The 13,848-nt window shown below is 34.3% G+C and overlaps 2 protein-coding genes across 3 annotated transcripts; both read right to left on the reverse strand.

Moving 5' to 3' along the window:
* Positions 1-398: 398 nt before the first annotated feature.
* Positions 399-4,379, reverse strand: LOC129312459 (inosine-5'-monophosphate dehydrogenase-like). 2 transcript variants are annotated; one of them, XM_054955092.1, is made up of 4 exons: positions 3,129-4,379; positions 2,832-3,011; positions 1,956-2,216; positions 399-900 (listed from the first exon to the last, which is right to left on the reverse strand). In XM_054955092.1, the coding sequence occupies exons 1-4, from the start codon at positions 4,122-4,124 to the stop codon at positions 829-831; spliced, it is 1,509 nt and encodes a 502-aa protein (XP_054811067.1). In that variant the 5' UTR covers positions 4,125-4,379; the 3' UTR covers positions 399-828. The 2 variants fall into 2 exon arrangements, with proteins under 2 accessions (XP_054811067.1, XP_054811068.1); XM_054955093.1 differs by having other exon boundaries at positions 1,956-2,213; positions 3,129-4,376.
* A 5,188-nt stretch (positions 4,380-9,567) lies between these two features.
* On the reverse strand, positions 9,568-11,571 carry LOC129314347 (leucine-rich repeat extensin-like protein 1). The gene is made up of 3 exons (XM_054957768.1): positions 11,179-11,571; positions 9,936-10,922; positions 9,568-9,832 (listed from the first exon to the last, which is right to left on the reverse strand). The coding sequence occupies exons 1-3, from the start codon at positions 11,264-11,266 to the stop codon at positions 9,801-9,803; spliced, it is 1,107 nt and encodes a 368-aa protein (XP_054813743.1). The 5' UTR covers positions 11,267-11,571; the 3' UTR covers positions 9,568-9,800.
* Positions 11,572-13,848: the final 2,277 nt, after the last annotated feature.

Here is a 13,848-nt window from a genome sequence, read left to right on the forward strand (position 1 = left end):
ATCATCTCGAGATTAAAATAAAATAATTTAATTTAAATATACAATATATATATATATATATCTCTCTCTCTCTCTCTCTAAAGAGTAACATTTAAAAAAATATTAATTCACAAGCAAACGGAACATTTAAGTACACTTCACATACCTCAAAATAGAGCTACTAAATCACAAATATAATAAACTATTATTTTTCTTCGTTTTTAACTCAAAAATATCATGTCAGACTCACAAAGGAAAAACAAAAAATCCAATCCAACCAACTTGAATTAGATTTTAATAACATGGCGCATAGTGTTAAACCACAAATTCGATATCAAACAAAAAAATTAAAAATATTTGAGGAAAAAAAATTGAAAATGCATTTGAACAAGTAAGGGATTCCCAAAGTGGGAGACAAGTAACCAAACAACTGAATTGCCTGTTGTCTTCACGACTTCTACTGAAGTAAAAATTCAAGAGAACAATACACTATCTCTTGCCAAACAACTGAATTGCCTGTTATCTTCACGACTTCAGTAAAGTAAAAATTCAAGAAAACAATACACTATCTCTGGCAGCCATTTCAACAACACATTCCCACCAAATGCAACGAATTTTCTGAAAACATTAAATCAATGTTCAAATATTAAATTGGCAACACTGAGCTTATGACTCAATGAGACAATCTAAAATATAATGGAAAGCGTTCTTATTCATAAAATGAGGGTGGAATCTTTTCCTTTGCAAGTCCAATACCTTCCCTCTCCAAATTTCTCTATTCATACAATCATTTTTGTAACAATGATTTCATCCACAGCCTTCACAGAAAGCGACATGGTTTCAAACCCCTCAAAAATACTTCTTTTCAAAAGAAACCAACCCATGAACTCCACCTTCCGCCTGTGCTGCTCCAGTTCGGACCTGGATACACCAAGCCAAATAATTTACAACATAAACTACACCATGAAACCTCAAGCATATCAGCATGGACACAAAAAAACTTCAGGATTCTAAGTTTTGCACATCGCAGAAGCGAAGGAATACAAAAAAGGAGTTGCCAATAAGACATTTTTTAGGGTAATTTGGTGTCCCTCATTATTTTCAATATCACCCCTCATTACTTCACTCCTCAAAGAAATTTATTTCCCTCTCTCCCTCTCTCTTACTCATGAAGGGTGCTTTTGGAAGTGTATAGAAAAATTAAAATTGTAAAATGTGGTTATTGAAATTTATTGGTATGTGTAATTTTGTCAAAAAATGTCTTATAAATTGAGACAGAGGAAATACTCCTTTGATTCAATACAGCAATAAGGTATTGATCCCAGATTCTAAAGATACCGCTTGAACAAGAATCAACATCTTTCCCAATAGGAACTAGGCAGAAGATAAGGCGCCCCAAAAAGGCCAACACAATATTCCATTCCAGAAAAAGAGAAGCAATTATAAATCTATAATAATGTATTTTTTATTGTAACCCCTTTTTCTTGGCTCAGGGTTACAATTACTTAAAAAAAAAAATCCTCCAGACCACCACAATATAGGGCGTTTTTTTAAAAGCCCCACTTGATTCAAAATATGGGAAATTTGATAGGTTATATATATATTTTTTTCAATTATACCCTTACTTTAATATATTCCACCCAAGTAATCAATGAGGGTATTTTAAATAAGTCAAATATTATATTTATTCCAATCAAAGAGTACGATGGAAAAGAGATGAAAAATTTTAGAAAAGCAAGATTTTAACCAACATTTCTTGAGAAACATAAATTAGTTAACAATAATTTATATTGTAGTCCAAACTCCAAAAGGAGTAAAAGGCATTACGGAATTTTATAATCTGCCCTCCTCCATGGTTAAGATTAATGAAAACTAGTGAGTACATGTTACTGATGAATGTACACTACATCCAAAAAATGACCTATCTTGATTGAGAAAATGTTCAGTTAGATTAATTGTGGACAGAAGACACATACCTCTAGCCTTAGCACCTTAGATCTTAGAAGATCATGAGCAGCCTGCAGAGAAGAGGCACCAAGATCTTGGAACCCTTGCTTAACAGCTTGTAGGGTGTATGGTATGAAATTCAATACAGAACCCTTGTCTTTAACTGCTCCAACAACCCCCTGAGCAATTTTTAGCTTCGCAGTATCACCCAAGTATCTTGCATCACTACCTTTAGTCATAGCTTCTAGAGAACCCATTCCTCGATACTTCTTTACACGTTGACCATTCTGTCGCAGTGAAAATAGTTATTTACAGCAAATATAATAACATTTTAATTAGACATAAAAACATATTGTCATCACTCACAAACACGAGTAATAATGTGTACATTTTAATTGTGGTGCATACAAACTTGTGTGTTTACAACATATATAGTGGTCAACTGTAAAAAAAAAAATGCCATCATTTTTAACCCAGCTCACTATTAAACCACAGCTTAAGAGGATAGCTTTCACAGATAACGGCAATATTGTATCACAACTTATCATTTTTAAGTTGTTTTTCGGTTTCCTTTCCTTTGGCAGCTCATATCAAGAACCTCTGTTAAGAGGGAAAAAAAAAATGTTTCTAATCACCAAACGACTCTCTGTCCAAATGAAAATACCACTCAACAAATAAAGACAAGCATTACAGAGTCTTTATTGCTTCTCCGACCGTAAAATGGCCATCAGTTGCCACTGATTGCACAACTTATCAAAACTCAGTAATTTATGGTATATGTAAAGTTAAAGGCTCCATATATAACAAGACTTTTAATCATAACTCAGAAACTACCCTACCAGTTAGTGATGACCACTAAAACTGTACAGACATGTTCAGTGCGTTATTTTATTAGATTTTAATACCTGATGCACGTAAGCACCAGGAGCTTCAGTGCTCCCAGCCAGGAAGCTTCCCATCATCACAGTAGAAGCTCCAAGCGTTAAGGCCTTAATAACATGACCAGAGTTTGAGATGCCGCCATCAGCAATAACAGGAACACCACTTTTATAAGCAATAGATGAGACCTTGTAAACCGCTGTTGCCTGACAAACAAGTAAAACATAATCAAAAGTTTCAAGCTTCCATCAGCCAGGAGGGAAAGAATTAAACAACAAAAGAATGAAAATTTTTTAGCTCTAATTATGATTCATCATTCATACCTGTCCTCGCCCCACTGCACAAACCTCTTGGGTAGTACATATAGATCCAGACCCCATACCAACTCGCAAACCGTCAACGCCAGCTTGAATCAAATTGTCAGCTTGGTACATAGTAACGACATTCCCACCTATAACATCCAACTCTGGATACATATTTTTGATGTATTTTATCATCTCCAACTGATAGATAGAGTTCCCTTGAGAACTATCCAAGACTACTACGTTCACCCCAGCCTTTAGTAAGTATTCCAATCTTTCTTTGTCACTCTCCCTTGTGCCAATCGACGCACCGACCAACCACTTCCCATCCACCCCCAACGAACCCGCTGCCAGTTTGGGATACCCTTTAAGCCTTTCAACATCCTCCTTCGTCACCAAATCCAACACCTCATCGTTGTTCACTAAAGGCACAAAATTTGACTTCTTCTTTTCCAAAAACGCATGGATTTGTCCCAAATCAGAGCTCGACGGCACTGAATCCGACGAGTTCACCATATAATCGTATATCTTCACCTCCTTATCGTTTAGTTTCTGCCAGTCCAACTTCGACACATAACCCAAAAGCATTGATGCCGAAGTACCCAACTCAGTAACCAAAACATACGGTGAGTCGCCAAAATCATCAAGCGACTCAATCCTCCCAGAGGGTGGTTTGAAGACAGGATTGGAGAGAATCGGCACTCGACGCGACTTAGCTGAGCGTATCATGGCAGCCTGATCAGACGGCGTCGTATTGGAGTGGATAAAAGCGATACCACCAAGGGCAGCCATAGCGACGGCCATGTGAGCTTCGGAGACGGTGTCCATCGGAGAAGCGACACAGGGGATATTCAGAGGCACATTACGACTGACTCTGGTGGCCAGCTGGACAGCGTCAGTTGGGAAGTCAATGTAGTGAGGGAGGAAAATGACGTCGTCATAGGTGTAGGAGTAACCCTGGCAGAAGAGCTTCTCGGCAGTGAAGCCGTCCTCAAACGGAGGAGGAGTGTAGTCCATCAACGGCGCCGGCAGCACGCTGTGGTGGCTAAAAAAGGGAGTTCAATGAAGGGGTAAGAGAGAATGACTGGGATAGAACTTTGAAGCAGAGAAAGCTTGAAGCTTTTTAGAGGAGATTCAATGGAATCAGGAGGGCGAGGCGACAGAGGAGAGACGGCTGAACACACGACGACCGACCGACTGTGGACTGGAGATTAGCGTATTAGGCCTAGCTGGGAACCCAACGCTGGACGCACCGCATCATGTGATATAAAAAGAAAATACAGAAAATTAAAAATAACTCGAAACGTTTTGGTCTTTTTCACCTTTTAAAAAGAAAATATACCCCCTAAACGGCTTGGTCTCTTTTAGCTTTCATATCTAAAAAGCAAAAACCAAATGAACGCGAATGTCCGAAGATACTAATCCAATGCAACAAAAGAGAGAAAGAAGAACAAATTGAATTCCGTTTGATTCGATTCTTCAAGGCCCTGGTTGGTAAGGTGGAATCAAGCAAAAAGAAAGGGAAATGAACATAGAATCCATGATGATGCTCGTTTGGCATGTTGCAAACACAATTCTAAAGAATTTTGATTCAGCCAAAATTGGTAGAACCCATTCAATCACACACCTCATGGAATTTGATTCCAACACCCCCTCTATCCATTTTACACCCATCCTCCATTTGTCCCCCTCTTCTCTCTTTGACCCTTCTAGCCAATACAAAAACCGATCCATTGTCACAACAAGAGCCTTTCAGTAGCAACGGCCGCATCGAGAGCACCCTCTTCCTCCAATCTCCATCTTGGACATTATAAAATATTCATAGATATTTTAAAAGAAATTATTATAATTTAATATTATTGATTACTATAATTTCTATTTAAATTTAATTATTTAGCTTCATTATTTTTGTAATAAATTTTTAAATATGATTAAGGTAATTTTTTTATTCAGTTTTTTAAAGTCATTGTCTATAAAAAATAATGCTTACTATACGTTTTTGGACAGCTAAAAAGATGGACTTTCCCTCCTCCTCTCTTAGTGCTTTATTAGTATTGGTATTACTTTATAAAAAAAGTTTGTTTAATTTTAAGAAATGATTGGGCTATCAACTGGCCAAATATTTCTCAAAAACAATATCCTCGAACACCTCAAACTATAATTTTACCCATCGATACCAACACCCGATAGTCTCCTCCTGCCATCACTTTTTTGGGCATTCATTGAGGATGGGGAGCATCGGTGAACGGCCTCAGGGATGCCAGCCGGTGCTTCCCAGCTTTGCAGCATCATGGCAACTTGGGTTTTGGTCATCAGCTTCGCGATCGTTTGACTCTCATTATTGTCTACGTTCTGGCTCTGGAAAGTTGGTTTCCGTTGTTGCTTTTGTTGCTATGGGTCGATGTTGTGTTATTGGTCTTTTCTAGGAATTCTTGCTCTCATCTCGCCCATGTTGATTCAATCTACCATATGGTTATCTAGTGGGATTCTCAGATGTAGCGATGGAGAAGACGACCAATCACCTGATTTACCATTTTTGAAAACCATTGCTAAAATGAAACATGTGACCCAAAAACACGCTACAAAACCAAGCTTCAATATCCTTCCAAAAAAAAGAAGAATAAAGCATTGCAGTCGAGAGTTGTAACTGCGAGTTGTGGGATTCTCTTTCTTTCTTTTTTTTTTCATAACTAGGGGCATTTTGGTACTTCCTTATTTAAGATATTTATAATTATTAAAATTATATCAAAATTCTATCTTCATGCTAAATAAAATTTTATAACTTAATTTTATTTTGATTCAAATTTCATAAAAAAAAATATTTCATTATATCAAATGAGGTCTAAATCTCTCTCTTTTTCCCTTCTTCTATATCTATATATAAAGAAGATAGACCCATTTATTATAAAAAAAGACAAATAAAAAGTTTAAAAACCTCCATTTGGTAAAAATCAATTTGACAAAAGGAAGTTATTCTAATAAAATTTGTGTTTAGATAAATTTTTTTTAAAATCTAATTTTATAAACTAAAAATTATTTAGATTATGAGAATGATGGAGTAAAAATTGAAGAGTGAGAAAGAGCTGGAAACAAAATCATGCAAAGTGCTTTTAAAAAGCTATCAAAGATCAAGAAATTAATTTTATGAGCTTTTTCAATGGACTTCTTAAATGGACTTTGAAAATAATTTGGAAGAATGATAGAGATGTCCTAAAAGGATTATTAATTCAACTTAGGTTTCAATTGCCAAATTTTAAGAATTTATAAGTTCAGTTTTTAATTTTGCAATTTCGTTGTGATTAATTCGCAACTTGTATTGCAAATTTTAACAAAAAAATAAATTTAAAAAATAAATTATAAATTAATCACAATAAAATTATAAAATTGAGAACTGAACTTGTAAATTTTTAAAGTTTGATAATTGAAATATAAGTTGAATTAATTATCTTTTTGAAACTTCTCTATCATTCTCTTAGACAATTTGAGGAAACTAAACAACTTTTTCATTCTTGAATTTTTGCCCGTCAATGCTTTTATCTTTATACTAAATTTTATTTTGATCTTTTAATTTTATAAAATATTTTTAATTTTTTTAATCTTTTAATCCTAATAAAATACCACTGGTTTCATCACAAAAATATTTTACAATGAAGTTTTAAATACTAAAAAAATATTTTCAAATGTTGAAATATTAAGTTTAAATTTTTAAAATAATAATAATAATAATTGATATAAAAAATAATCATTTAAAACTAATATGTTAGGATTAAAGGATTAAAAAATATTTTATCATACTAAATGAAAATTTTATATAAAACTAGAGAACTAAAAGTATACTTTTGTCTAAAATTTATTATATATTCTTTAATGATGATTTAACTTCTTAATTTTTTTTCATTTGAAAAAATATACAATTTATTCTTTTATATATTTAGAAATTTATAGATCAAATAATTGAGATTAGGATCTTTTAAGATTCAAATATAATTGTTCAAATATTTGAGATCTAAAAAATATTTAAACTAAAAATTTCATATTTAAATTTGAATTTTTAAATTATAATTTCCTAATTCAAATGCCAAATGGTTCGAGAAAATTAGTTACTCTCTTTGTTAAAAAATATAAAATATTTTTAATTAAATCTTATTATTAATAAAGTAATTAATTATTTTTAAATTAATATTATCTTTTCACATTTACCCTATTAAATAGGGTATTTTACTTTAAAGTAAATATAAAGTGATTTCTTTATTTGTGATACTTTTGAAAAAAAATATAATAATTACATCTTAAAATACTAAAAATGTTTTATATTTTTTAACATCTAACTCTTTAAAAAATACTTTATATTTTTTAATGGATGGAGTAACATATAACTATTTTTATTTAGATAATCCAAATGTTAATGTAAGTTTTAAAATTTATTTTATCAAATCTAAGAATCAATTATTGTAAATCATGGTATCTTTTTTGAAATATAATAAGTTAAATTAAAATTATGGAATTATTAAACTAGATTAAAATATCATTTTCACTTGAACTGCATAAATATATCTGATAAATACCACAACAACAAAAATCAGAGTTTTTTTTTTTTTAAAAACCACCCATTTCTATTTCGTGCGCACATTGTTATTTAATACCACACATGTATCATGCATATACTACTCCATCTTCAAATTTGAAAAAATAATTATTTGTTTCTTTATTTTTATTTATAAACAAAACTATAAATTTTTTAAAAAATATTGATCATATTTTTTCTAAATTGTTTCTCATAAATTCAATGTTTATTTTCACTAAATAAATTTGTTTAATTAATTTGATGGATAATTCAATTTAATTGTTTTAATTTCAAACATAATTATTATAATTAACTAATTTTCTTAAACTATATGAGTTACTTATTTTCTTCTACATTTAAAAATATTGATGGGAGTATATGACAACTTCAATTCTCGATCAGCCACTGTCATTTTTCTTCAACAACAAATTGATCTCTATAGGCCACTCAAATTCATCTTGAAAGTTTCTATGGCATTTGCATGTACACAGATATTTGCCTCGTAATGATATACAAAAGCTCATCATTTGAAAACGCTTCAATCTTATGCTCATTTGATTGCTTTGAAGAATAATCACTGCTAGTTCTTGTGATCATATACTATAGCAATACGGTTTGGTGTCCTCTTAATGAGGATTACCGGCTTCAATTTCTCAAATTTTTTCCCCAATCTCTTTCAATCCTTATTGGGAAATCTTTGATCCAAAAAATAATTGTTCTTTCAAATTTATTCTATATAGTACTGTAATCAAGCTGTTTATCAAGAAATCATCAGTTACTTTTTTTTCAAAAAAAAAAGTTAAAGAATATTTTTTTTCCTTAACTATTGCTTAAGAGTATATGATATTTTAAACTTTTATGTGATACAGTTTTTCTTTTAACATATAAAAATGATACCGTGAGCACACTACTATTAAAAACTTAACATTGATCGTTAATTGATTTAAAAATTGCAAAAAGTGTTAATGACCCATAAAATTGTATAAAATGACCCATAAAATTATATATAACTATCCTATAAAAAAATTAATATCAATTAAGTTTCTTAAATTACATATAAATAACATGACATGAATTTTATTTCTTACCCATGTAAAATGCCAAAATATAATTTTTGACCAGTTATTATTTTAAGAACTTAATCGATATTAATTTTCTTATAAAGTACTTATTTATAATTTTATAAGTCATTTTCTATATTTTTTTAAGTTTTTTACCGTCACAGTGCTCAATGAATTATTTTCAAATGTTGAAGGAGAAAATTATATCACACAAAAGTTTATGATACTTGATGCTCCTAATTATATAGTTGAAGGATAAAATTACCATTTAACCCTTAATCAACAAGGTTCTCATTTCTTAAATGTCTTTAAAAGGCATTTGACATATATTACTATAAGAATTCAAAATCAATAGAAACTAAATTAGCATTCAGTGTCATGGCTGTCTAAGTTAGTACTCTATTTGGCACCTCGAAAGAGAACTTTTGGCACTAATCAAGACTATCGGTAAAGCATGTTAAAATACTTCCATTCTGTCTTCTTTCTTTTTTAATGAATTAAAGGTCACAAATAAACCATGTTAATTGATAAGATGAGTCATGTCAGGATATAAAAAATTACAGCAACTAAGCGATAGGGTATCGAAAATATGAACATATAAATTATTAGTAGAAGCCTGATGAGATAACCAATTCATACATTTATTTACCTTCTTTAAAAATGTGGTCAAATGTGATTGTTCAATCTCGCATGATAAGATTTCTAACCATTCTCTCTTTCAAGTCAAAGCATCACATTCCTATAACCCTACCGTACATTATTGTTTCAAATTCTCTATCCAACACGTTCCATTTTGATTTCATTTCATTTATTTACTCCTATAACAATGAACATATAAAACAAAAAATTTTTAAATCCATTTTAATAATGTTAAAAAGATGTACACTTCCAATGCTGAGTATGCGAACGATATCGAAGCCAATATAGTGGTCTCTATTACTTACAAAATCCAAAATTACAGACGTCACTTATTTCCACTTACAAAAAATGTTAGGGATTTTGTTCAGGAAAGTGGTGTTTCTTCTAATCTGGCTCATTTCCAAAAGCGGGCCCTTAAGCTCCATCAAATCAGTTGTACACAAAGTGGCATCCATCATAGCCTGTCGGGGAGCAAACAGTTTCGTTAATTAATCACTGAAAAAATATTAAATCAATAAATAATCACACTCTAGAGAAGCTGAATTATTCACTGCTTTTACTCACTTGGATCAACGGCGACTAGCATGGCTATCCCTCCAAAGTCGCATGATCCACCATTCGCCTTGCTCACTTGCCAATAGCTATTGAAAGCATACGATGCATGTGCATACACTGAATCAGGAAAGAAGCATGGCCCATTGGGCTGTATTGGTCCACAATCAGCTCCTGACCAACATGCATAGTTCATGCCCTCTTGCATGATTGGGTCCGGAACCGAGGGCTTGGCCACACACCACAAGGCCGCAACTGGGGCAACATACGGTGGCGGTGGCACAATCGGTGGCGGATAGATTATTGGTGGCTGAAACACTATTGGGCTAGGAACACTCCCACCGCCAGGGGATGGAAAAGAACTTGGTGGGCCTGGGACATTGCCACCACTAGGGGATGGAAAAGAAATTGGTGGGTTAGGGAAACCACCGCCGCCGCCAGGGGTTGGAAAAGTTGGTGAACTTGGTGGGTTGGGAGCAATACCTCCACCACTAGGGGACGGTATGACATATGGTGGGCTAGGCTCAAAATAAGGTGGGCTCGTTGATGAACTTGGTGGGCCTGGGTAAACTATAGGCGGGTTTATCACCGGTTCAGGTGAGCCCGGGATGATAGTAGGTGGGCTTGGAACAATTTCAGGTGCTGGAGGTGGGCTTTGGATGGGAAAAACTGGTGAAGAGAAAGAATAGGGAGATGGTGGTGTGGGAAAGTATCCAGATGGGCCTGGAGGTGGACCTTGGGCTGGAAAAGTTGGGCTGGGAACACCTGTGGAAGGAGGGTTTGGAGGATATACACAGAACGGAGGAGATCCATTATCCGGCAACGGAATTGGAGCGAGAGATTCGTAAGGAGGCAGAGAGAACGGTGAGCTAACGCTGTAGGGTTGTACATTTGATGAATCTAAAGATGGATCGAGACCAAAATGCTTAATGGCTTTCAATTTCTTAGAATGCTTGTTGCTTGAACTTTTACGTTTACTCGTTATCGATCTTTCTGCATCTGCACATTGGAAAGCAAAGAGGTTCATGAACTTATCTTCATCAGGTGAAATCTCGCTCGATCTCGATAGTATCACGAAATTCAATTGTTACTATCTTCTTCCGCCACATTGCTCTGTCGCACCTCTTGTTCTTACACAACACATTACGGTTTCTTGTGTATGATCAGAATTAGTAAAATGCAGATTAAAACATGGCATTGAAGAAGTAGGATTAACCGTGATTAGTTTGGAATAGTGTAGTTGGAGAGGGCTTACCACAATGACTGAGGGAAACAGCTGCTAGAATGAGATAAAGGAGAAGAAAGCCAGCTCTTAATCTCAAGTAACCTCTTCTTGTTCCCATGACCCACCCTCTTCACTTGGAATTATGGCTCTATTGTGCCAGTTTCAATTCAAAGACCAGAAGGTGGTACACTACAAGGTGGGCTTCATGTATGTAGAGTTAGGTTACCTTTGAAATTGGTGAGAGTGAAGGAAGAGTGAGGGTGATGGAATACAAGTGTTTCTGATTTGGGGATAAAGAATGATTCTTTGGGCGGCACAATGTTGCTTTGCTGGGAGATGTATGAATGAAGGAATGCTACAATTGCAGAAAAGCTGCCACAAATGTGTGTATTTTATGGGAATCAGTAGTTCACTCACCGTCTCCTCAACAGTATTCTTTCTTTGCTAATTTTCTTTAAAGCTCATTTCTTAATGTTGGTGGTATATATGCTTGCTTCGCCACCGGAAAAGATGAAACTTAAGTTTTTTAAGCTCTTTTGTTTTGCTTACTTTTCACTCCAATCTCTCTCTCTCATTCTTATGGTGACATCACCACCTTCTGGACAGTGGCGTGAAGAGGAGGGATTGTGTGGTTGATCAAGGGGAAAGACGTACAAGATGCTTGAGGAAAAGTATGTTATAGGCTGCATACATCAATATTGCATTTGTCCATGTTTTATTTCCCAGATTATTCATAGTTATGTTGTTCACGCACTGGAGAAAGCCTGCAATTTGAAGTGTATAATTCGAAACAGAGAAAGCATTCAAAGCTTGAAGATGCCAAGCAATGCAAAGGCACCCCATCTCCGGAAGAACTAATTAGAAACATAACCCATTAAGCCAAGCAATGCAAAGGCACCCCATCTCCGGAAGAACTAATTAGAAACATAACCCATTAACTCAGTCTCTGTCGTCTTCATATAGAGAGTTGAGTTTCAATTTCTCCCTCGCGACTCGGTCTCGAGCCGTTAATTGTTCTCTTCTTGGTGGGTATAATTTATGGTGTCACAACCCTCATATGCTGGTTCGAACGGATGAATCGATAATGGAGCTTTATTTGGCCTCTCTGATACTTGTCTCAGTCTCAGATGTCCAATTGTTTCCCAACTCATGAAGCTCGTCAACCTCTCTTCTTCTTCTCAAATGAAGAGGGTTGCTCAGAACAAACCAACCAAAAAAAAAAAAAAAAACCCGGGGGGGTGGGAATCTTCCTTCAGATGGTAGAAAGGCTATCCAAGATTTGGAGAGGGGCTGTGAGCTTGCCACCTAGGGTCTCCTTATTGCCACTTCACTGTCCACATATAAATTTCTTCCCACATCATCACTTACTTCACGCCATTAATGCCATGTAAGCACAGCAGTGTTAGCTTTGTAAGTAGATTCAATTTTAGGCCCTAACTTTGATAAACTGTGAAAGGCGGAGTGCTTTACAAGCTTTTAACGTAAAGGACATACTTGATAGTGGCTACTTCGGAGTCCAATTTGTGCTTTTACATGAAGGCACTTGCCAAGTCTGCACAAACTGAGTAGGCTAAAATCATCTTGATGCATCGCATGTTTACTTCAAAACATAATGAAACACATCTAAGCTGTCTTTAATCAATACTTAATGGAAATTTCCTTTTACTGTCCGTGTGTGTTTGTGTGTTTGTGTGTTTGACTCTTGTATTTACGGCCGGGAAAAAAACCGGTATTGCAGATCATGTCTAAAGTTACAGAAAGTAAAAACCAGAGGAACTCAACCTCTAAACCAGTTCTACTTCCAAGATACTTGAGCTATGGACAAAACACAAAATATATACTGAAATATAATTTTATTTAAAAGAATGGAAAGTGGTATAAATTAGTGATTGTTTTTTTTGGTCAAAGGTTATTTGATTTGAAAATCTAATTATTAAATGAAGACATGTATTTGATTTTAGGAAGAATAACATTTAAAGATTACTTAAAAAAATTATTCACACATAATGACTAACAATAAGTTTATTTGAGGAAAAATAAGTTGCATTTTCGTTTTAACAATAATTCATTTCATATTAATCTTTATCTGTAAATATTTACTTGAGTGGTTTTTTAATATGATTATCCCTTGATTTTATAATTTTTCATGACACGGGATAGGGGATTATGACAAGGAGAGACTCACGCCCAGTGGCATATATATGGTGGGGCTTCTCTTCTCTGTCGGTATATTCTTTTTCTCTGTAGTAGACATTAATCCACCAACATAATTTTGAGATGTACTATTTAAGAAATGCATAATAATCACGAGTAAATGAATGGCTGCGACAACTTGAGATTTTCAGAGATAGCATATGCTCATTCCTCTACACTTGAAGGCCCCAGGTATGGTCACTAGATATGTCAAATTACTGGGGTGAAAAAGCGGAGGCATGTGGCCTATAAAGGGCCTGGATAGCATAAAATAAAGAACATTATGAGAGCTCTTTTATGTTTGTTAAGGTCAAGGACGATGATGACAACCCTTGAATTCTAAATAGTACTTTTGATGCTTTGACTCAAAGGGATTTTGAAATGGGACCATTGGATTGACTCCTTTTTCACCAGATGTGGAATACAATCCGCACCATAGAAGGACAAGAGCTAGCACCAAGGGAAGGCCCCTCATCAACAACTTTGCAGTTTGAAATGACACTCAAC

Source organism: Prosopis cineraria, unplaced genomic scaffold (genome assembly GCF_029017545.1).
Source record: "Prosopis cineraria cultivar Desert tree isolate PC_DT_omini unplaced genomic scaffold, ASM2901754v1 PC6, whole genome shotgun sequence".
In the NCBI taxonomy this organism is placed as follows: Eukaryota; Viridiplantae; Streptophyta; class Magnoliopsida; order Fabales; family Fabaceae; genus Prosopis; species Prosopis cineraria.